General features: G+C 29.4%; 4 protein-coding genes across 4 annotated transcripts; 3 read left to right on the top strand and 1 right to left on the bottom strand.

Moving 5' to 3' along the window:
- Window positions 1–1,975: 1,975 nt before the first annotated feature.
- On the bottom strand, window positions 1,976–6,149 carry LOC145948289 (uncharacterized). Its single transcript, XM_083058011.1, has 11 exons — window positions 6,036–6,149; window positions 5,497–5,563; window positions 4,572–5,446; window positions 4,199–4,475; window positions 3,791–4,042; window positions 3,430–3,631; window positions 3,149–3,258; window positions 2,747–2,938; window positions 2,429–2,560; window positions 2,072–2,320; window positions 1,976–1,992 (listed from the first exon to the last, which is right to left on the bottom strand). Exons 1-11 carry the CDS (start codon window positions 6,147–6,149, stop codon window positions 1,976–1,978), a joined length of 2,487 nt encoding a protein of 828 aa, XP_082914137.1.
- Window positions 6,150–15,089: 8,940 nt separating this feature from the next.
- Window positions 15,090–19,886, top strand: LOC145948288 (uncharacterized). The gene is made up of 7 exons (XM_083058010.1): window positions 15,090–15,387; window positions 15,613–15,840; window positions 16,378–16,521; window positions 16,858–17,741; window positions 17,856–18,117; window positions 19,490–19,603; window positions 19,666–19,886. The coding sequence occupies exons 1-7, from the start codon at window positions 15,090–15,092 to the stop codon at window positions 19,884–19,886; spliced, it is 2,151 nt and encodes a 716-aa protein (XP_082914136.1).
- A 28-nt stretch (window positions 19,887–19,914) lies between these two features.
- On the top strand, window positions 19,915–23,142 carry LOC145948290 (uncharacterized). The gene is made up of 4 exons (XM_083058012.1): window positions 19,915–20,175; window positions 22,220–22,449; window positions 22,558–22,953; window positions 23,118–23,142. Exons 1-4 carry the CDS (start codon window positions 19,915–19,917, stop codon window positions 23,140–23,142), a joined length of 912 nt encoding a protein of 303 aa, XP_082914138.1.
- Window positions 23,143–24,560: 1,418 nt separating this feature from the next.
- LOC145948291 (uncharacterized) lies at window positions 24,561–25,136 on the top strand. The gene has a single exon (XM_083058013.1). The coding sequence runs from the start codon at window positions 24,561–24,563 to the stop codon at window positions 25,134–25,136; it is 576 nt and encodes a 191-aa protein (XP_082914139.1).
- Window positions 25,137–25,381: the final 245 nt, after the last annotated feature.

Raw genomic sequence — 25,381 nt, 5'->3', positions numbered from 1 at the left:
GTCAAAAATATTAATCAAGTTTAAAGTATTATAACATATTATTTAAAACATATTATTATTTTATTATTTATTTATTTTATTTAATTTTTATAACATATTTTTATTTTAAAATTTAATTAACAAATTAACACTTTATTAATATTTTTTGACAGATTACAGCGTTAATTTGCTAATTAATTTTTTAAATAATATGATAAAAAATTAAAATAATAATATATTTTAAATAAAATGTTATAGTACTTTAAACTCAATTAATATTTTATGACAGTTATCAACTGATTTCTGTATCATATTCTTTTTAACATACGAGTGTGTTCAATTTCCAGGTATACTACAGAATTCTATCAGGTCATGTAATATCAATCGGGATAATTGTGCGAATAAATACGCGATATATTTTTTAACGATATGATTGATATAATACTTAATGATTTCATACGCTTAAACAAATAATTATCACTTTTACCGATTCTGGAATGAGTGTTGAGTTCATCATTGGACTATTAGACAATATTTTCTGTTATATGTATATTAACTCTTTTGTGTAAAAATTTTCCTGATTGATATAGTACAATGATTGATGTATATATAAGAAAATTCATTATTATAGAAAGTTATCATATAATGCTTAATGTTAGCTTTTAAAAGAATTGGATCAAGTTTTGCACCAGTTAGTAATAAACATAGTTTGTTTAAATAAAAATGCTTATTTTAAAACAAATTATTTTTTAACAGTTTAATTATAAAATAAAATATTAAGTTTATAGCATCAATTGGTGTAATAAGATCTAGATTGAGTTATTTATATATTCGTATATTATTTACATATAATTCGTGTATTTATTTTAGATTTAATTTACAAAATTAACATTTATCGACGAAATATATAAAATAATATGCATAAATCTGAATATATATTAATAATTTGATGTTATTATTATAATATACATAATATAATATATATACACTGAAAAAAAAATTATTTAATTCAACTAATATTTAGTTGAATACGTTCAAATAAATTATTTATTTGAAACAAATAAATATTTATTTGTTTTGAAAAGGAATTTCTTATATCAAATAAATATTTGTCATATCAAATCAATATTATTAAGTTTCAAATAAATGATTTATTTGAACGTATTCAACTAAAGATTAGTTGGATTAAATAATTTTTTTTTCAGTGTACAGTCCCGTAGCCCACATTTTTACAATCAATGTAACAATAATACGTTTTTATTTAAGCAAATTTTCAACTTTTGAGTCGTTGGCTAAAAGCCTGATATAGTCCAAACCATTTATTAACCGTATTAACTCTGACATTCACAAACTGTCAAACAGTTAACCTTTGCGTCAGCCGCTCGATGCCGCGAACATAACGCACTACGTGCATCGAGACAACCAATCAGCATCGCGGAAAAGCGGCAACAATACATGCGAGTTATCGATTTAACATGCCTTTTTTAGAAAGGGACTAGAACATTACAAAGCGCGCGCTACGCGCGCGCCATTTATTTTATGTATATGTATATACACAATAAGGTTGGACAAAATACATTACGAATTTTTATTTCCAAAAATATTGTTTCTAGAGAAAAATATTTCAAATAAAAGTTGTATGATTTAGATTTATTGTGATCTAGAATTGTCTCTTATTGTTAGTGGCATATTTAAAAGTCATTTAGAGCCCAATTTAAATTATTATTTTTATTGATTACTTCAATGTAAATCATTTTTTTATTATTAGATACAAAAAACACAAAAAGTTAAATGTATATTTCTTTATATACATAATTTTTGACGTATCTGTTATTTCGTTGATTACCAAGATAAACTTTTAATGATTGCCAAGAACGAACTCGCGAAAAAGCAACATAAAGTTGCCCATGATTAAAAACATCTTTACGAAGATCTAAACCAATTCTATCAAATGTTTGTCCTTGTGATTTGTTAATTGTCATAGCAAAAGCTAATTTTATTGGAAATTGTCTTCTGGAAAAAGTAAAAGGATATTCATTTTCACAATATAATGTTATTCGATTTAAAAAAATAATGTCTCCTGTTTTATCACCTGTTAAAATTTTGCACTTTAATAAATGATCTGCAAGTTCTATAACCATTAATCTAGTACCATTACAAAGACCTTCATTAATACTAAGATTTCGAATCAACATAATGATACAATTCGGTCTTAAACGTAATGCATGCGGAGGAAGAGATAAACTATTTAAATATTCTGGTAACAAAGCTTCACCAATATCACCATTGTCATTATTTACAGCGCTGTCTACACTTGTATAAATTCGTTCATTAGTTTTATCTAATAATTCAACAACTTTCTTATTGATTTTATCTACATCAACATTTCTTGCAGAAAGTATTGCACATTTAGCTACTTTAGCAAACTCCTTTTTTCGTATTAACTCACCATATATGTCTTCCACAATATCAGCATTAATAGGCGCCACACAACATTCAGGAATCTGTATGTTATCATTAAAATCGTTTAATATACCGTCTCCCATATCTAATAAAAACTTTGCAAATTCAATTTCTTCTGCTAGAACTCGCATATTTTGTGTTAAAGAAAATTTTACGAAATGTCTCCAAATAGAACTAAATTTAATAGAAAGATTTACAATTTCACTTCGAGTAGCATGTACTTTAATAGGCAAAAGTTGTCTAAAATCACCACCTAATAAAACAATTTTTCCGCCAAAAGGAAAATCATTATTCATAATATCACGCAATGTTCTATCCATAATCTCTAAAGCATATCGTGGTGCCATTGATGCTTCATCCCAAATATAAATATCAGTTTCTTTTAAATATTGAGCTTCTTTAGTTTGTATTTTAATGGTAGATGATGAATCAGCAAATAATGGTACCGGTAATCGAAATATCTTATGAACTGTTTTTCCAGTAGGTAATAATGTCGCTGCAATACCCGTAAAAGCCATTGTGCACACGCGTTTATTTCTAATTCTAGCTAAATGATAAATAGTTTTGTATATAAATGTTTTACCTGATCCACCCGGACCATCAATATAAAAACAATTATTATGATTATTATTATTGTCCAATCTATTTAATAAAAGATCGACTATCTCTTTTTGATTCTCATTTAATTGTTGATATTGCTTGGTGCCTATTTCCATAGCTTCTTCAATTGTCATGTAATCCTCTTCTCCACTATTTTCTATTAATTGTTCCATTTGTGGGAAATCAGTAAAACTTTTACCTTCAGCACGAAGCATACTATTAATTTGCGCATAAGTTTTATTTTGTCCTTGTAACATACCAAAATGTCGAATGTAATCCTCAGACATTGCTTCTTTAAAATTTTCCCACAACTCTTCAGGATGTAATGGTTGACAATGTAATGATATTCGTACAAATAATCTACGAAGTTGTCGAGGCATCATCTACCCAACAGCTTCATTCATAGCTCGTTTCCACTCATCATCATCTTCGATTAAACCTAACGCCAAACAAGCCGCTGAAAATGATTGACAAAATTCTCCATTTACAGTTCTCAAATCATTAAAACTTGTAGCACCCTTTACTGTGAGTAATAATAATCGTAAATGATATAATTCTGTTTGTGCTGGACTAACGGAATACATTCGTCCTACACAATTATAATGACTTTTACGTTTAATCCAATGCGATACATTTCTACGATTAATTTTTTCTTTTTTAAATGTATAATACTGTGGAATTTCTATATATAAATATTGTCTTGCTTCTTCCTCTCGTAAGTTTAATGAGAAATAATCTATTAACATACTAGCTTGATTTAAAGCAGATGTCATTACGTTGTCAATATCTTCATTTTCGATTATAATATTTTGTTCATTAGGAAGATGAACGGGTAAACGAATTATAGCATGACTTTTATCTTGTAACTTTTTACCAAGAATACGCCAACTGGCTTCTACAGGTCCAACGTAACGAGTTTCAATATAATTATGTATTTCATCATGATCAATAACTACATTTTCTGTTATTGGTTCAATAGTAATAGCAGCAACATCGTGTCCTTTATAAATATATTTATATAGGTATTTAACTGATTTGATACTTGAAACTACTTCAACGTTAATGTGAGAATTAAATATAATCGATAAAATAGGGCAATATGGAACAACATAACGATTATTAACTACATATCCACCAGGACGTTCAAAATGTCTACCATTATTTCGTCGACGATAGTAAGGATAAGCATTTTCATCCATTCTAGTTTCTTCGAGAAAAGGTTTTGGATAATGTTTTGAACAATGTCCATCTATTAAACACCAATCGCCACAAGGCCCGTGAATCATATGTCTCATGACTATATCATGCAAATTACGATTCTCACTTGGATCAGGAATTTCTGCAGATATATACTTATCGATAATTTCTGGAGTTGTTATTTTAAAGTTGCGTTTTAAAGTGATCAACATATGAATATGTGGTAAACCACGTTTCTGAAATTCAATAACATACACATATGCAGCAACTTCACCAAAAAATTTTTGTTTAGTAATCAAATCTATTAAATAGTCTTTTTTAATATTGAAAACTCGAGCGCAAATATCAGGTCTATCGGAAGCTTGTTGACCAGGCAAAAGATTTTCTTCGATTTCACGCCATTTTGGATTACAGGTCATTGTAATAAAAAGATCTGGTTTACCAAATTTAGCAACAATTGCCATTGCATCTTGATAATTTTGTAACATATTACGCGGTGATCCGATGAAAGTAGAAGGAAGTATAACCATTTTTCCAACACGTCCATTTGAGTTATTTGCCATATTTTGTATATAATCTATTAAACCTTGATATGTTTCAGAGCGTAATTCTTTCTGATGGGTCTTACAATAATCTATTCTATCTTTTTCAATTTTTACATAATTATCAACAAGCCATTGTTGGAATAAGCGTCGTCCTAATAAAAAAACATTGAAGTTATCACGAATAGCCATTCGATATTTAATGTATTGACCTCTAGTTATTCGTTTATCACTATTTAATTTTTTTAAATGACGATGCCATCCTTGTGTGCCATATGGATAAAACAATGGATATATCCATGGTTCTACATTTGGATCCATAGTACTAATTTTTTGCAGAGTTTTTGTATTCTTATTATGTATTATAACATATGAGTCTGGAATTTCTCCATCAGCAGTTGTAGAAAATACGGCAGCAACTTCATTAGTTCTTTGAAAATTATATCTACGTCGATCCATTCCTGACTTTAAGGTGAATAGTAATTGTAATTCCAGTAATAATTCATTAGATACTAATTGTCGTTGTTTTTCTAATTCTTCACCCATCATTATATATGATTTAGCAAAAATATTATATTCTCGCATTATATGTTCAAGATTTTGAACGATTTCGAAATCCAGATTCAAATTTTCATTAAGACGATGATCTATCGCTTCGTTTGAATCTACAATAAAAAGTTGGCCATAAGTTGGATTTTCATTTTGTGCAGCATACAATGCTGTATTAATTTGATAATAAATCTGTCCTTGTATTTTAAAACAATATGGACCAGGTCGTCTTCCTTGAAAATTATTTAAATTAGCATTAAATGATGCAAATGAAAATGAACTATTATAACTACGAATATGTTTAAAAAAATTGATGGATTTCTTATTACTTCCGTCAAATAAAGAACGAAGATATAAAGGTATCTCAGGTAATGGTTCAAGATATACTGCGCCATGATTACAACAATCATTAAACGAATTTCCTTTATTGGAAATTCTTTCAGCTACAAAATGCTTTGCATTGCAATGAACACAAAAAACGTCCATAGGACCAATATAATATTCAACTACATCATTAATTAATGATTCACTACAAATATTTAAACTTGCTTGTCCTTTCTTTTGTGATATATAACGAGAATGATATTCTGCAGGATTTTGATATAATGGTGTAACATGTTTTATTATAGGATTATCACGCGATGAACTTGCAATACAAATAATATGATTTCCTTGATTATGTATTTTTGATAAACTATTATTAACCTTTGCTTTTGCATCTTGTCGACGTTGACGTTGACTTTCTGCTTTTCTTTCACGACGAAGTCGTAATAATTCTTCTTTTTCTTCTAAATTACGTTCTATTTTACGTCTCGGCATCTTAGTATAAGTATATATTGATAATATTATTTAAAGTTTAAAGAAAGCGCGCGCGCGTTAGATGAAATTATAACATATAATTGCAATAATATTAAGAATGAAGAAATATAAATAGAAATAATATTTTAAAGTTAAAAAATCAAATAATCTTTATATATATAAAATAATAATTTTTCTACTTTATATTTCGAATTGTTATTAAAGTAATTATATTGGTTTAAAATTTTAATAATTTTTAAATAATTATAAAGTAATTACGGTAATATTAAGAAAAGGTAATTTTAAAAAATGTTTTAAATTAAAATAAATAATTTATATATATATATGTATAAATATAAGACAATAATAATAGTAGATCAGAATGAATTAGAATAGTATAATAATAGATAGATTTAAATAAACAGAACAATTAAAAGTTAAACTCGGTTTTTCAAATTCGTTAATTTATTTTACGTTTCACAGTTATGGTTTGGATCAGTCTTAATAAACTGAAAAAGAATAATAATCAATATCGTTATTATCATCCATCATTATCATCATCGTCGTCGTCGTCGTCGTCGTCGTCGTCGTCGTCGTCGTCGTCGTCGTCGTCGTCGTCGTCGTCACCATTATATCATAATCTCTTAGCTAATATCATTACGTAACAATATACAAATTATAATAAAAATCCTTATGTTTAATTATTTTATAATAATTTGAATGAGCGTTTACGCAATGATTAACTTCGAACTAAAGAAGTTTTTTAATTAAAAAGTTATATATATTGTTTTAATAAATTTATTTTATTTATTTATCTAATAATACTTTTATAAAGATAACATTTATTATTAAGAGATAAGAAAATTATATAATTTTATTAGAATGGCAAAAATTGAATGAATAATAATACCAAATAAATAATAATAAGAAGAAAAATAAAAAATAAATGAAAAATTATACACGAATGAAAATTTAAACGAATAACGAAACTATACCTACACGTAAATTAATATTTTTGAAATTCCAACTAATGAAGATCAACTTTACTTTCGACTTCTACTTTACAATTGCCAGCGCAAGGATCTTAACAGTTGATCTTTAAATCTGCAACAAATCCCAGTATATTAGCATATTTACGATATTTAGCACATAATAAATGCATTAAATAGTTATATTCTATATTCGTTACAACGCTACTAACCTAACACATGCTATGATTTTTTCTGCGTAAACATTAATTCATTATTTTGATTCATCTGATAATAAGCTTCATATAATAAGGCAAACTTTTCTATAATTCACAAGTGTCTTCCGAGTTATTTGATGACAAATATAACTGAAATTCTACGTCGTCTTTATTCCTACAATAGACAATGAAAAATTATAAATTATTAAAATAATCCATACAAATTATGTTCAATAAAATATGGATAATATTCTATATTTACTTTCGAAAATTCTGGATGTTGATTGTATGTGTACATAGAAATGCAAAAGTTGGATATAATGATAACTTGACATCGACTACAGGTCTGACAATAAGTCTATAAAGGCTGTTGACATATATTCCTTTGACCTATGAATTAAAATAATTATTAAACTTATAAAATTAATAATAATTTATAAAAGATTTATAAAATAACTATTACAAACATATATTTTATAAATAATTAACTTATACACTTAATGAATAGAAGAAGATATTTATAACATATTTTGAATATATTTAGATTAATATACAAACACAACTTTTGGTTATCAAATTAAAAATGCTTATAATATAAGGAAAAAATGATCAAGGATTGAAATTTTGGAAAACAACAATTTTCTAAGTTCTAAACTTTAATAAAAATGTAAGATATTTTAAGATAAGAAGGAATTTCTTTTGTTGTTTTATCAAAAATATGTTAATAAAAAATTTTATAGTAAATATAATTTAAATTGATAATATTAAAACATATTACACACATACCTGTTTTATTTAGTCTTTAAATTAATTGATAACCAAATAATTCTTCTCTTAGCAGCTTTTTTTAACAATCTCCGATCTGTCACCAGTTTATTATTTTATTCCACCCTTATCTGATATCCAAATTTTCTTAATCCAAGTTTCCAAACAGTTATACCGCATTGAAAATTTGACAATGCTAAAAAAAAGTGAATGTTTTTTTAAGATTAATATTTCTTATTTACATAATATATTCATTTTTCATCTATTGCAAGAAGTACAATAAAAAATGCGTTATTTAAATACTTTAACATTGAACATAATATGGAATATATTGGAGGATATATGTATATTTATAAATATACAACTCACAACTTGATAATCAAATTATCGATATTAAGAAAATTATCAAGGAAATAAATTTTTAAACAGTTTCCTGAATTTGAATAAATTTCTATGAACATGTCAAGTTTTTAGAAAAACAAATTGTTATCTCATCCAAAATAGGTTAAATAAAAATTTTATTTTATAATTAATATAAATGAGATTGAAACGTTAAGAAAGGGGATCAATATATATATATATATATATATATATATATATATATATATATTGTATCTATTTACATATTATTTAAATTTAATTGCTTACCGAACAATTTTTTTACAGCTCCTTTGTAACAATCTTTGAATCTTCACTGGTTTATTTCCTTCTCTGTATACATTAGAGTTTTATTATTTTGAACAGATAGTTACAACAGAAATGATAACTTCACACGTAGTAACTAAACGTTGCTACGCAACTGAAAATAATTTAAAATTATAGTTATTGATTGTTTTTATTAAGCGTGTAGATCTGCATAGAGAAACGAAGCGATAATTCTATATTTGTTCCGAAAATTACATTAAGAAAGATTGGATATCAGAAAACGGAGTAAGGAAATAAACCAGTGAAGATTCGAAGATTGTTACAGAGGAGCTGTCAAAAGAAAAGTTGTTCGATAAGCAATTAATTTAAATAATATGTAAACAAATATATATATATATATGTATATATATATATATATATTGATCCCCTTTCTTAACGTTTCAATTTCATTTATATTAATTATAAAATAAAATTTTTATTTAACATATTTTGGATGAAATAACAATTTCTTTTTCTAAAAACTTGACATATTCATAGAAATTTATTCAAATTCAGGAAACTGTTTAAAAATTTATTTCCCTGATAATTTTCTTAATATCGATAATTTGATTATCAAGTTGTGAGTTGTATATGTTATAAGTATACATATATCCTCCAATATATTCCATATTATGTTCAATGTTAAAATATTTAAATAACGCATTTTTTTATTGTACTTCTTGCAATAGATGAAAAATGAATAATTATGAAAATAAGAAATATTAATCTTAAAAAAACATTCACTTTTTTCAGCATTTTCAAATTTTCAATGCGGTATAACTGTTTGGAAACTTGGATTAAGAAAATTTGGATATCAGACAAGGATGGAATAAAATAATAAACTGGTGACAGATCGGAGATTGTTCAAGAAAAGCTGCTATGAGAAGAATTATTTGGTTCTCAATTAATTTAAAGATTAAATAAAACAGGTATGTGTGTAATATGTTTTAATATTATCAATTTAAATTATATTTACTATAAAATTTTTTATTAACATATTTTTGATAAAACAACAAAAGAAATCCTTCTTATCTTAAAATATCTTACATTTTTATTAAAGTTCAGAACTTAGAAAATTGTTGTATTTCAAAATTTCAATCCTTGATCAATTTTTCTTTAAATTATATGCATTTTTAATCTGATAAGCAAGTTGTGTTTGTATATTATTCCAAATATATTCAAAATGTTATAAATATGTTATAAATATCTTCAATTCAATATTATTTTGAATGTCCAAATATTAAATACGCATTTTTATTATGATTCTTACAACTGATGATAAATATTATACAAATGAGAAATATTTTTTATTTTACTAAAGGTATTTAATTATTTTCAATACATTTTTTATATTTAAAATTAACTGATTTTTAAATTTTATTTACATTAATTATAAAATAAAATTTTTATTTAACATATTTTCGATGAGATAACAATTTCTTTTTTTAAAAACTGGAGATATTCATAGAAATTTATTCGAACTCAGACAACTGTTTAAAAATTTATTTCCTTGACAATTTTCTTCAAATATTATAAACATCGATAATTTGATTATCAAGTTGTAAATTGTATATGTTATAAATATATCCTCCTATATTCCATATTATGTTCAATGTATAAAGTATTTAAATAATTTTTTATTGTACTTCTTGCAATAAATGAAAAATGAACATATTATGTAAATAAGAAATATTAATTTTAAAAAAACATTTACTTTTTTCAGTATTTTCAAATTTAATATCAAAAATTTAAATGATTAAAAATTTGGATATCAGGCAAGGGTGGAATAAACTAATAAACTGACAGATCGAAGATTGTTCAAAAAAACTGCTAAGAGAAGAATTATTTGGTTCAATTAATTTAAAGACTAAATAAAACAGGTATGTGTGTAATATGTCTAAATAACATCAATTTAAATTATATTTACTATAAAATTTTTTATTAACATATTTTTGATAAAACAAGAAAGTTTGATAAAAGAATTTCCTTCTTACCTTAAAATATCTTAAATTTTTATTAAAGATTATTCGAACTTAAAAAATTGTTGTTTTTCAAAATTTCAATCATTGATCATTTTTTTTATATATTATAAGCATTTTTAATCTGATAAGCAAGTTGTGTTTGTATATTATTCCAAATATATTCAAAATATGTTATAAATATCTTCTTCCATTCAATATTATGTTCAATGTCCAAATATTAACATTTTTATTATGATTCTTAGAACTGATGAAAAATATTATACAAATGAGAAATATTTTTTATTTTACGAAAGGCATTCAATTCTTTTCAATACATTTTTAATATTTATTAACTGGTTTACTTTTCTTTTATATGAATAAAGAGCAACGTATAAAACAGAGACAAAAAAACTTATTTTAATAAATTAAATCTAAAAATTTTCTAATTTACCTAAAATTTTCAATAATTATTAAAAAAATCAGCGAAATTACAAGAAATTCTTTTACACGTTTTAAATAAACATCTTAATTAATATTGATTTTATGTACATGGTGACCTAGCGAAAGTGTCCACCCGCTTTTAGTTAAAAAAAAGGACAGATTTATATAATATATATGTATATACATATATCAAACTAAAGTTAATTTTGATTATAGTTGGTTGCTAAAAAAACTTAAATAAATTTTGTTTCTTAAATATATAATAACATTAGAGATTCATAATTTTATTAAAAATGTAAATATTAATTATCTAATTAAATTTTTATTTAAGAAAAGATAAAATGTAATTAATGATCTTTAGCTAACAAATTTGAAAACTATTATAGTATTGTTAATCATGTCGAAAATGAGCGTTGTTGAGTGTGAGGGTAACAATTCTTCTTCGAATATACAAGAAACACTGTCCGAATTTGAACAATTAGATCCTAATGATATATTAACATCAAATGAGATACTGGAAAACATAAAAATTTACGATTCAACTATGTAAGTATTATTTATTTGTACAGTTTTTTTTATAATAAAAACTTTAAATAATTTATTATAATCCAAAAAATTTATATATATATATATTAACATTTTTATTATATATATATTAAAATTTGATATACAAATATTAGATTTAAATAAATTATATTGATATGTTTTTACTTTATATTAACAACATCTTAAATTTTTCAAATATATTGATAATAATATATACATGTATAATAAAATAATATACATAATAGAATAATATACATAGAATTTCTTTAAAATTTTGAATATATAATTTTTTAGTGAAATAATAGGCTATGTAGATGGCTTAGAAGCACCAAGAAATGTAGGAAAGGAACAACAATATAAATTTTTTAAATTTTATTTGAACAATGGAAATGGAAAGAGGGTGCAATGCGTTGTATGGAATGATGATGTAGAACATGTGGAACCGTTTATTAAATCAAATTATGTATGTTAAGTGAAACATTTTAAATATTTAAATAATAATTGTTTAAAAACTTTTTAATTAATTAAATATTTATTTTTATTTACTTTTCTCTTTTTTCCCTCCCTCTGTCTTTACAATAATTATTATTAATTATATTCTTCTCTACAATGACGTTAATTTTGGATATGTTTATTAAAATCATGATTCTATAGATAACTGATATTTTTAATCCGTTTTATGTTATATTAAAGATCATTTTGAATAAGATCTTAAAATAGTCTATATAGTAGTATGTAGTATTTTTGTGAACTGGATGGAATCGTAAGACTAAAATGCCCCATTTTCACCAACGTCGGTTAACTTTAACCTCTGGTTAAACTATTTTTGTCTTTTTTAAAGAACATAGCTAAAAAGAAACAAAGATATAGTTTAACCAGAGATTAAAATTAACCGACGTTGATGGAAATGGGCATAAAGACCACATTGTAAACCGTATTAAACGTAAAAATAAATATAAATGCGAAAATATAATAAAAAAAAATTTATTATTTAATATTTAATATTTTCTATATTAATGTATTACATATTATGTTATAATAATGTATCGATTTTTATACTATTATTATAAACGTATTATAAATTATATGTTTTTATAGATTATTCATTTAGATGGCGTACAAGCTCGTACTCCCAAATTTTCACAATTTAATAATGGAAATGTGCCCTATGAATTGCAACTCAGATCAAGTACAATAATTAACACCCTTGGAAAATATGAATTGAAAAATAACGTGCAATCTGAACACGTTAAATTCATTGATGTTGTAAATACGTTAAATACGTGTGTCAGTAAGGAAGTTTTCCATCATTTAATTTTTAATATAATATTTTTAATTTACGCATACGTATATATTTAATATATATATCATATCTAAAATAATATAATTAGTACATTAGATATTATATGTTTATATTTAATATATAAACATATTTATCTAATATATATGTAAAATATTATTGATATTTTAATATAACATTTATATATTTTAGTATTCGAGGGATATATTAAAACAAATTTTGCATCAGTACGTAGTATTATGTTGAATAAAACCATTGGGTGCGGTTCTCTGACTGACGGACAATGGAAGATAGAAGTTCATATTATGAATTTCAACGAAAAAGATTATTATGATAAAGAAATAACTAAGGGAGATAAGGTACAAGTTATTGGGACAATGCAATCAACGGAACCACCATATTTTTTAGTTAAAGATATATCTGATATAAAACGACTTCAGGGTCGTTTATCATTATCAAAGGTTTTAGAAGGATCGAATACACTAAAGAAAAAATCGTGTGAGAATAATTTAGAGGTAAACTTCTAAATAAATATTTCAATTATAATTTTAAACTTTATATAATTTTAATATTTATTATGATTAACAACATGATATATATTATTTCAATCTCAAAAAATTTATATTCATTGTTCGATGTCAAGTTATCATTAAATTAACAATTTTATATATATTATTTCAGTCGCAAAACAAGAAAAAGAAAACAGACTGAATAATATTATTGCCATAAATATGGATGGAGCAGAATCTGCTCAGGGTCGTTTATCATTATCAAAGGTTTAGAAGGAGCGAATACACTAAAGAAAAAATCGTGTGAGAATAATTTAGAGATAAACTTCTAAATAAATATTTCAATTATAATTTTAAACTTTATATAATTTTAATATTTATTATGATTAACAACATGATATATATTATTTCAATCTCAAAAAATTTATATTCATTGTTCGATGTCAAGTTATCATTAAATTAACAATTTTATATATATTATTTCAGTCGCAAAACAAGAAAAAGAAAACAGACTGAATAATATTATTGCCATAAATATGGATGGAGCAGAATCTGCTCGAAATCTATGTATTCATGTTACTTAATTTTATCATAATAATGTCAATTGTATATTTTAAAAATTATTTTATTTTTCTTATAATGAAGAATTTAAATAATAATTGTATGTTTAATTGTTCAAAATATTAAATAAATAAGAGAAAAATATAGAGCTTAATAACAGTGTTTCATGATTATATAAATTAATATTTTAAATTATAAGATCTAAATGTGAATTGTCTCTAATGATCGGGCAAGCAAATAAAGTCTTGTACCATAATAAAAACTAAAATAGTTTTTTAATAAAGAAATATTATTAACTTTCTTTATTAAAAAATTATCTATATTATTATATTATATCTATATTATTATATACTTATTTATTTATTTATTTTAAAATATAGTAAAAGTTTATTGTGTTTATATTATGGTATTTTATGCTTTATATTGAAAAAACATACTATTTCATTAAACTACAAGTACGTATAGTTACAGAATTTATAAAAAATAAAGAATTAGTCACTCGTAAAAAATAATTTAATGTTAAAAATCTTACTGCTATTTTCAAATCTTTTTAGGAGCTTGTCAATGTAGAGTAATAATGTAGGTATAAGTTTCAAAAAAAAAGAAACGATAATCTATAAGATCGTAAACATCATCTTTCCTGTATTTAGTTTAAATTTACGTTCTTCATTAAAGAATTCCAATACATCGCTCACCAATAAGTCTTGATAAGAAAAGTAATATTACTAAATTAATATTAATATACAAAATGCGCCAAATTATCGAAATAAGTTAATTATACTTGTAAAATTTCTGGATATGGATAAGTTGCATTTATAATGATAACCTGACATCGACTACAGCTGGTCTGAATTTATAAGACATATCGACACTTATTCCTTCGACATCCGGGGACTATCAGATAGATTAAAATTTATTTAGGGGCTATATATCACATATATTAAAATTTTACATTCAATAGATAATATAATACGTACAAATAATATTTTTGCACAATCTTATCGAATGATGCACGAGGAAATTCAACAACAAATAACTGGAAACAACAATATACGTGAATTACAATTAGGATTTTTAACTAAAAAGGGCATCGATCGAGGCCGATATAATGTGCAAAAAGTAAATGAAGTTGCAGCTGTTTTTTCTACTACAGCAGATGGTGAAATTCCTGAAACCTATGTAACAATTTATAATAAAAATACTAAAACATTAAAACAAGTCAGTACGATGGATTCAAATGTAGAATCATGGATTTATCCATTATATTATCCATACGGTAATCAAGGTTGGCATGATAATTTACAACGTAAGAATAGTAATAAACGAATAAGTAGAGCTGTATATGTAAAATATACAGCTCTACTTATAGCCATACGTGATAATTTTAATATTTTCATTATGGGAAGACGATTATTTCAACAATGGCTGGTAGATAGTTATATAAAAATTGAAAAAGACCGAATTAATTATTGTAAATAAAATCAAAAACAATTACGAGCTGAGACTTATCAAGGATTAATTGATTATTTAGCAAACACCGCCAATAATAACGATGCTCACATTGGAAAAATGATTATACTTCCATCGACATTTGTGGGTTCACCGCGTAATATGTTGCAACATTATCAAGATGCGATGGCTATTGTTCGGAAATATGGAAAACCAGATATCTTCATTACTATGACTTGTAATCCAAATTGGCGCGAAATTAAAGAAAATTTACTTTCACATCAACAACCTGCAGATAGACCAGATATATGTGCTCGAGTATTTAATATAAAAAAAAATTATTTAATCGATATTATCGTTAGACAAAAACTTTTTGGTGAAGTTTTAGCATATGTTTATGTAATAGAATTTCAAAAACGTGGATTACCACATATACATTTGTTAATTACATTAAAACAAAATTATAAAATATCAAATTCTGAAATAGTTGATAAATTTATTTCTGCAGAAATTCCTGATCCGAATGAAAATGAAAATTTACATAATGTTGTAATGAAACATATGATTCATGGACCATGTGGAAATTGATGTTTGATAAATGATAAATGTTCGAAACATTTTCCAAAACCATTTCGACCTGAAACAACTATGGATGAAGATGGTTATCCACAATATCGTCGAAGAAATAATGGGTTAATATACGAAAGACCTAGACGATATGTTGTTGATAATCGATATGTTATTCCATTTAATCCAACACTCTTACTTTTATTTAATAGTCATATTAATGTTGAAATAGTATCGAGTATACAATCTATGAAATATTTATATAAATATATTTATAAAGGCCATGATGCTGCGTCTGTATTTATTGGAGAAAATATAGATAAAACAATAAACCATGATGAAATCCAAGATTTTATCGAAGCTCGATATGTCGGACCCGTGGAAGCATGTTGGCGTATCTTAAGCAAACCTTTGCAAGAAAAAAGTCATGCTATATTTCGTTTATTAGTTCATTTACCAAATGAACATAATGTTATAATCGATGATAATATTAATAATGATGCGATAAGATTTGCTGTAGAACGAGTAACAATGTTATTAGATTATTTTCAGTTAAATGCTCGAGATGAGGAAGCAAAACAATATTTATACAGTGATATTCCATCTCATTATGTATTTAAAAAAATTACAATCAACGGCAGAATTATTAATCGCTGGGAGAAACGTCAAAGATATTTTAATTGTATTGGACGTATGTATTCCGTTAGCCCATCTCAAATAAAATTGTTTCATTTACGTATACTTTTATTACATGTTAAAGGAGCTACAAGTTTTCAAGAATTAAGAACAGTTAATAACGAGATACATCAAACTTTTACTGCTGCATGTTTAGCATTAGGACTCATAGAAGATGATGAAGAATGGTATCGCGCAATGAATGAAGCAAAAGTTTGGATGATGCCAAGACGACTTCGTAATTTATTCGTACGAATTTTGATTCATTGTCAACCAATTCATCCGAAAAAGTTTTGGGATGAGTTTAAAAAAGATGTGTCGGAAGATTATACAAGACGATTTGGACCTATAATAGGAATAAAGAAAGTTTATAATTATATTATTAATTTACTTCAAAAAGAAGGATCAAATATTGCTAATTTTCCTGAAATGGAACAAGAAATAGAAGAACAAGAAATAAACGACGAAGAACAAATTGAAGAAGATACATCGATAGGTATGCGACAATATGAACAATTAAATACAGAACAAAAAGAAATTGTTGATACTATTTTAATAGCAACAAGTAATAATAGTGACGACTGTTTTTATATTGATGGTCCAGGTGGATCTGGTAAAACTTTCCTTTATAAAACCTTGTATTATCTACTTAAAAGTAGAGGAAAAATAATTAATACGATGGCATTTACCGGTATTGCTGCAACATTACTTCCAAATGGAAAAACAATACACAAAGTTTTTGGATTACCTGTACCTCTTTTCGCTGATTCTACATCAAACATTAAAGTTCAATCTAAAGAGGCTGAAAATTTAAAACTTATAGATGTTTTTATTATAGACGAAGCTCCTATGGCACCACGCTATGTATTAGAAATAATGGATCGAACATTACGTGATATAATGCAAAATGATTTACATTTTGGTGGTAAAATCGTTCTTCTTGGTGGAGATTTTAGACAATCATTACCTGTAAAAGAAAGAGCTACGCGTTGTGAAATTATAAATTTATCGATAAAATTTAGTATTCTATGGAAGCAATTTAAAATATTTTCATTGACACAAAATATGAGAACTTTACCACAGGAAAAAGAATTTGCACAATTTTTACTAAATTTAGGTAATGGTTCTTTAAATGATAATTCAGATAATATTCACATTCCAGAAAAATGTATAGCAAATGCAAATTCGGATATGGTTAAAGACATGTACGGTGACATTATAAAACATAAACAATATAAAACTATGGCTAATTACGTTATATTATCTGCAAGAAATGTCGATGTTAATGAAATAAATGAAAAAGTAGTAAATTTGATGGATGAAACGACAGAAAGAGTTTATACAAGTATAGATACTCTTGAAACGACTGGAGATAATCAAGATATATATGAAACAATTCCGATAGAATATCTCAACTCTTTAAATCCAACGTGTCTTCCACCTTATCAATTACGCTTAAGAAAATATACTATTATCATGCTTATTAGAAATCTTAGTATCAGCGAAGGTTTATGTAATGGTACCAGATTATTAATTTTAGATTTAAATAATAACTTATTACGTTGTGAAATTTTAACAGGTAATAAGATTGGAGAAATAATTTTTCTTAATCGTATTACTTTATATTGCGAAAATGTATATCCATTTACTTTTAAAAGAAGACAATTTCCAGTAAAATTGGCATTTGCTATGACAATAAATAAATCACAAGGACAAACTTTCGAAAAAATTGCAATAGATCTTCGAAAAAATATTTTCAATCATGGACAATTGTATGTAGCTTTTTCACGAGTTCGTTCTTGGGATTCATTGAAAGTTTATTTAAAGGATGATAATTTGTCCAAAAAAATAAAGAACTATGTTTATAAAGAAATATTTGATTAATAAAATATAACAAACGAAAAAGGGAAATATAATTATAAATATAAAAATAAAAATAAAAAGTAAAAAAAAATAAAAATAAAAATAAGAACAAAAACAAAAATAAATAAAAATTAAAAGAATTTTTGTTTTAAATATTTGTATGTGTATGATTTAATTAAAAAATGATAATTATCGTTTTATAACATTTTAATTGCATTTAGAATAAAAATTAAAAAATAAAAAACAAATAAAAAATTTTAATATTAATTTTAATTTTTTTAAATATTAGCGATATTTAATTTCTTCCAAATTTTAGGACCCAATATACGAATCATTATGTTAGGTATGGACACGTCATTTTTCAATATTTTTTATTAACAGAGGACCATTTCAAGGACGTATTCCCATATTTTACAGCCCGCTCATTCATTTTTTAATTAGTTTCAGTCATTTAAAGCGATAATTAAGTTTGAAAAAGTTTGAAAAATTATTTTTGAATAATTATCTTTTTATGTAATAATTATATTTTTTATCGTCTTATTATATTATTTAATTAATAATGAGAGATTGATTATAATTCATTTAGTTCAAATAATTATGACGAGAGTCATATGAATACAATATTTCTAAAAATTTCAATTTAAAAATGAAGCAAAATTATTTTCACATATGTAATTTTCTAATATTTAAATTTATTTTGTGACGTGACGCCTTTTGCGCCGTCACAAGGGCTGCACCCGATCGGGGAGGGGGTAATGATTTCGGGGTTGCTCCTCACACCTGAGAGGGAGCGACTCTCATATACTTATTTTTATAATATCGCGCGACCGCTACCGTAAAAAGCGGACCGACAGGTTATCTGAGTAGACGGCACCAACCCGTTGTAAAGCAAGAAACATGGACCGGCGGACCAGCACCGCATCACGGCAAGTTACCGCAGACCAGACTCTCCGAGGATACTCAGATAAGTAGAGTCCCGTCGATCCCGCATTCCCATCTATATCGCAACTAAAATTATATAATCTTTCAGCCCAAAACAACAACTTATCTAGACAAATCGGAGGTCCCGCCGCATACTGCAGGATGGTGGGAGGACCCCGCAATTACAACTACTATTATCGGGAAGGATTGGAGTACGGCCTGGCCAGCCTATCTTATCCGACCCCTGAAATGTCGCAACGGGCGCTGCACGGCAACCCGAGAATCAGCATGACCGCACGTGAGGGAGAAGATCCCGTGATTTACCGATAGCGAGCTAAGAGGGGGAAGTGGAGAATCGATGGGCGGATCGAAGCCACCCCACATCAACGAACATCGACAGGATGCGCGGAAAATCGGCGCGGGACTCGAAGGACCTGAGGACTCTGTCGGAGAGAGACACTGTTCGGTGTGCCAACTCACGGGAAGGAACCCCGAAATCCAGCTCACCGGGAGGACTCCACGAGGACTTAGACAAATTGTAAGCCGCCACTCAGGTAGTCGTACCTTTCCTGCTGGGCTGGCATCGCTCCGCGATTCCGCAGCTTCCGAGTTACCGCACGTAACCTAGAATACCGTACCGTCTATAATCGGGGAGGATAAAAGCTCCCGAAAGAGTTACCACGAGGCCAGCCTAAATCGGAGTTTCGCGAGTGTATCCCTCTCGGAGAGGCCGCAGCTGACAGTCTCACGTACCGTAATATCGTCTCGTCTCGTAATACTAATACCGCTCCGTCCTGAAGAAAATTAATTATTGTAGCATTAATTCGGGGAAATCGCGCCGCGAGAGACCGGAATTTGCGTGACATCGCTCTCCGCGAGTTACCATTACCGTCGAGTCAAAAGGAACAGTAGGGATACTATGAGAGTTCTAACCCATGGGGCTCCGAGGGGGGCGCGGGGCGGGGGGGTTCTCCGGGGCGAGGGGGTATGACGTCACGCGGGGCAGGGGGGATCTTGTAGGCGAGGGGGATGACGTCACGCGGGGCGGGGGCGCTTATCGCTGTGCGGGAGACGCTTATCGCGTATTGTTTTTCATAAACAAAACAGCGTATTGTATTACTTTGAATTATCTAACATGTTTTATTATAAACAAAACACCGCAAAATGAGCGCCGACATTCGGCCACCCTCGCGATACCTCCCCCACCCCTCCCCCATAAGGCGACGCGCTTTGGCGGTACTTCCACCCTCCCCCTCCCCTGCCCATATGTGACGTTTCTTCCTCATTGTTTAGGAAGAATTCTTTTGCGATAATTTTGCCGACATTCGGCCGCCCTCGCGGTACCTCCCCCTCCCCTCCTCCATCTGAGGGGATCTTGGGAGGTCGCGCTTATCGCAATGAACACGTCGGGACGTGTTTTTTTTTTCGCGGTAAAAGATGTCGCGGTCCGTGTTGCATTACGCGCCGATATTCGGCAGCCTTTGCGGAACCTTTCCCCTCCCCCTAAGCGGAATTCTTTCTCATTGTTTAGGGAGCGCCGATGTCCGGCCGCTCTGTGTCAAAAGCGATAACGCGATGAAGGGAGATCACCTTTCTGATATGTAATTAAACAATCCGTTAATCATGAAGAGGGGAAGAAATGATTAGACGAAATATAATAAGGACTGCTACCACTTCAAACCATAGTACGTAATTTGCAAGCGCACAGATACGTCGGTCGAAAAAAGAATAGCGGGTGCAAGTGCTCTATAGAACGTGATTTTAAAAAGTGTGGAAAAATGGAAAACATCGAGCAGACTGAACGCGACCTGTTGGAGCGGTCCCATCAAATCGCCACCTTGGGCGAGTATTTTGAATGGGCGCTGCGCTGCGAGGAATTTATCAAACTGCTCGAAGAAAACAGCCGTGTCAAGCGTCCGCGACTCTCCATTGGATATAGACAATCTTTGGTTGCTAGAATCGCGCGACTCGAGGGTGCAAAAACTCGATTGCAGAGACAGTTTATATCCAGTGGTGGTAATTACAGTGGCGACAATAACGCAGGAAGACTCGTTTGGCGAGAGATCGATACCGCGTTTGAAAATCGTATACTGACCGGTGCGGTGATTAACGCAGACTATATCGAACCGCGACAATTTTTGGAAGATGCTAGTAGTGTAGTACTCGAGCAAGTGCAAGACGTTTATAAAAATACACAACTGTGTAAAAGTAAATACTGTGTTCAACGGTGAGTTTGTGACAGGTGATAAGCGCGCTAACAAAAGTATTAACACGAGAAATTATGAACTTTTTCGCACGTCCGATTTACGCGAGTGGTATGAGCGGCACGTCATCGAAACCACATTGAAAGATCGTCTCTCGAAGAGTTTCAGGAACGTGATAGCGGATGGGCATTGTCACGAATCCTCGATCTTACGGTCAACGTCAACAAGTGCAATCCTATGCGCGCGGGATGCCATATTAAATTACCGCGAGAAATTATGACGAAGAGAGCGGTAATTAATGTGCTATCAATGGACAATGCGTGTTTCGCGTGGTCAGTGGTGGCCGCTCTGTACCCCGCTGAAAAATATACTGAGAGAACATCTTCATATCCGCACTATACGACGGTGTTAAATTTACAAAACATTGAGTTTCCGATAACGTTGAATCAAATAAAAAAGTTTGAACATGTAAACGATATCTCAATCAACGTCTACGGCATCGAGAGGAAGAAGGAATTATCAATTCTTCCGATACGACTCGCCGATCAGAAAAAAGAAAAACATGTGAATTTGCTGTACATGGAGAAGGAGGACGACAACGTTGGACATTTCGTGTATATCAAAAATCTGTCTCGCCTCGTAAGTTCGCAACTGAGCAAACACAATGGTCAAAAATATATCTGCGATCGGTATGTATATTTATTGCAAATTATATAATTGTAAATAAAATTGTAAATAAAATTGTAAATGAAATTGTAAATGAAATTGTAAATAAAATTGTAATTTTTTTTTCACAGATGCTTGCACTTCTTTAATTTGAGCGAAAAGTTGGAGGCTCGCATTGTGGACTGTGGAGAAATGAATGACTGCGCTATCCGGTTACCAAGCGATAAAGATAAGTGGCTCGGCTTCGACAACTACAACAGAAAGGAGCGGCTTCCGTTTGTAGTGTACGCCGACTTGGAGTGTGTGCTGAGGAAGACATCGGAACACGTGTCATACTATCAACATCACGAGGTATTTAGCGTTGGATACTATGTGCAATGCTCGTACGATGAAACATTATCCGCATACAGATCTTATCGCGGTGCCGATTGTGTCGCGTGGTTCGCCAACAAACTCGAGGAATTAGCGCATCGCATAAAGGGTATTTTGTTTAATAATGTCCCCATGATAAATTTAACATCAGACGAGTGTGAAAAATTTCATAGCGCCACGCAATGTCACATTTGTGAAAAACCGTTTGCGCCGGACGATAATCGAGTACGCGATCATTGTCATTTGACCGGGCGATACAGGGGTCCCGCACACTCAAACTGTAATCTAAATTACAAAGACTCTTATGTCATTCCTGTAGTTTTCCACAATCTATCCGGTTATGATGCACATTTTATCATAAAAGAAATAGCTACCGCATACGAAGGACGTGTAGATGTGCTTCCAATAACAAAAGAAAAATACATTTCATTTACAAAGACTGTCAATAGTACCGACGACGACGACAAAGATCGGAAAGCTTGCATAAAATTACGATTCATCGATTCATACAAATTTCTCAGTGCTAGTCTTGACAAATTAGCATCTTTTCTCGATAAGAATAAGTTAAAAATTTTACGTTTTAATTTTTTCGCATTATCCGCTCACAATTTCGAATTATTGACGCGAAAAGGTGTCTTTCCGTACGAGTACATTGACTGCGTGGACAAGCTGCAGGACACGCGTTTACCGCCGCGCGAATCGTTTTACAGTTCTTTAACCGGTGACACTGTATCCGAGAGCGATTACGCGCACGCTGAGAACGTCTGGAATCGATTCTCCCTTCGAACTCTTGGCGAATATAGCGATTTGTACTTAAAAACTGATGTCTTGTTATTAGCAGATATTTTTGAAAATTTCCGCGACACTTGCATCGCGAGTTACGGACTCGATCCTGCGTATTATTATACTCTTCCCGGGTATACATGGGACGCGATGCTAAAACATACAAATATTACGTTTGAATTGCTTACCGATATCGACATGGTTATGTTTATTGAACGGGGTATACGCGGTGGTCTAAGTCAATGCTCCAACAGATACGCGCATGCTAATAACAAGTACATGCAGTCATATGATTCATCGAAACCATCGTCGTACCTTATGTACTTCGATGTAAATAATTTGTATGGATGGGCAATGTGTCAACCATTGCCTTATGCCGATTTTCGATGGGTCCAAGACCCATTTCAAACTTTGACGTTAACGCGATCGCTCCGGATTCGCTCACAGGTTATATTCTCGAGATTGATCTAGAGTACCCACAAAATAAACACAACACACACATTGACCTACCGTTCTGTCCGACGCGCGACAAGCCGCCCGGCAAGCGGGAAGATAAGCTCCTCGCGACGCTATATGACAAGAAGCGTTACGTTATACATTATCGCAACCTGCAGCAGTGTACACGTCACGGTCTTCGTATCGTAAGATACATCGTAAGATACATCGCGTATTACAATTTACTCAATCCGCATGGCTCCGCGATTACATCGAACTCAATACAAAATTTAGAACACAAGCGAAAAATGATTTTGAAAAAAATTTGTACAAATTGATGAACAACGCGGTATTCGGCAAAACTATGGAAAACGTTCGAAATCATGTAGATGTAAAATTATTGACAAAGTGGGACGGACAATACGGTGCGGAAGCGATGATCGCGAAACCAAATTTCCATAGCAGGAGCGTCTTTTCGGAAAATTTAATCGCCGTTGAATTACGTAAACTAGAAGTAAAATTTAACAAACCAATCTATGTTGGTATGTATATACTCGATATATCAAAAGTGTGTCTGTACGAATTTCACTATGAGTACATGTCACCGCTCTATCGTGAAAGATGTCGGATAATGTACACCGACACCGACAGTTTAATATATCACATCGAGTGCGACGATGTGTATGAGAACATGAAACGCGATATCGCTAGATTCGATACGAGCGATTATTCAATTGACAACGCGTACGGTATAGCGCATGCAAACAAAAAGGTGCCAGGCTTGATGAAAGACGAGAATAACGGTGCGATAATGTCCGAATTCGTCGGGCTTAGAGCAAAAATGTACGCGGTGAGGGTGGACGGCAAAAAAGACACTAAAAAAGCAAAAGGTGTCAAAAGTAATGTCGTAGCGCGTAGTATAACATTCGACGATTATACGCGATGCCTGAATGAAGAGATTGAAATGACACGTCAGCAGTCATGTATTAGATCGAAATTGCACGAAGTGTATACCATCCGCGAGACAAAAATTGCTCTAAGTCCGTACGACGATAAGCGGTATATTATACCTGATTCGACCGACACATTACCATGGGGACATTACCAGATACCCTTATAAAATATAATGTAGTATAATGAGTGTGTGTGTGTGTGTGTGTGTGTGTGTGTGTGTATGATATATTGTTATGTAACATATGTGTAATATATTGTAACGATTAAAGGAAAGGATGTATTAATAAAGATTTTGTATTTCATATATTTCATGTATATTTTATATATTTTATACGTTGTACACATTATATTTTTCTTAAAATAAATAGTCTATATGAATTAAATCACATTGTCCTTATGTATCCAAGAATT

Source organism: Prenolepis imparis, unplaced genomic scaffold, assembly GCF_030444845.1.
Source record: "Prenolepis imparis isolate NDT839.2.m4 unplaced genomic scaffold, iyPreImpa1.0 SCAF_320, whole genome shotgun sequence".
NCBI classification, from domain to species: domain Eukaryota; kingdom Metazoa; phylum Arthropoda; class Insecta; order Hymenoptera; family Formicidae; genus Prenolepis; species Prenolepis imparis.
This window is presented reverse-complemented; position numbering and strand designations above follow the sequence as displayed.

Bases quoted from the DNA above. Each gene is read 5' to 3' on its own strand.
- LOC145948289 (XM_083058011.1), bottom strand. From the start codon at position 6,149: ATGCCGAGACGTAAAATAGAACGTAATTTAGAAGAAAAAGAAGAATTA. The intron at 4,476-4,571 runs GTTTTCAATATT...ATTGAATTTCAG, and splicing joins GACCTGATATTTGCGCTCGA to AAACGTGGTTTACCACATAT. The intron at 2,939-3,148 runs GCACCAAGCAAT...CGGGTATTGCAG, and splicing joins TGAAGAAGCTATGGAAATAG to CGACATTATTACCTACTGGA.
- LOC145948288 (XM_083058010.1), top strand. From the start codon at position 15,090: ATGCACGAGGAAATTCAACAACAAATAACTGGAAACAACAATATACGT. The intron at 15,388-15,612 runs GTAAGAATAGTA...TTGATTATTTAG, and splicing joins TTGGCATGATAATTTACAAC to CAAACACCGCCAATAATAAC. The intron at 19,604-19,665 runs GTAGAGTCCCGT...ATAATCTTTCAG, and splicing joins CTCCGAGGATACTCAGATAA to CCCAAAACAACAACTTATCT.
- LOC145948290 (XM_083058012.1), top strand. From the start codon at position 19,915: ATGGGCGGATCGAAGCCACCCCACATCAACGAACATCGACAGGATGCG. The intron at 20,176-22,219 runs GTAACCTAGAAT...CAAATAAAAAAG, and splicing joins CAGCTTCCGAGTTACCGCAC to TTTGAACATGTAAACGATAT. The intron at 22,954-23,117 runs GTGTGAAAAATT...TCATTCCTGTAG, and splicing joins ATAAATTTAACATCAGACGA to TTTTCCACAATCTATCCGGT.
- LOC145948291 (XM_083058013.1), top strand. From the start codon at position 24,561: ATGTATATACTCGATATATCAAAAGTGTGTCTGTACGAATTTCACTAT.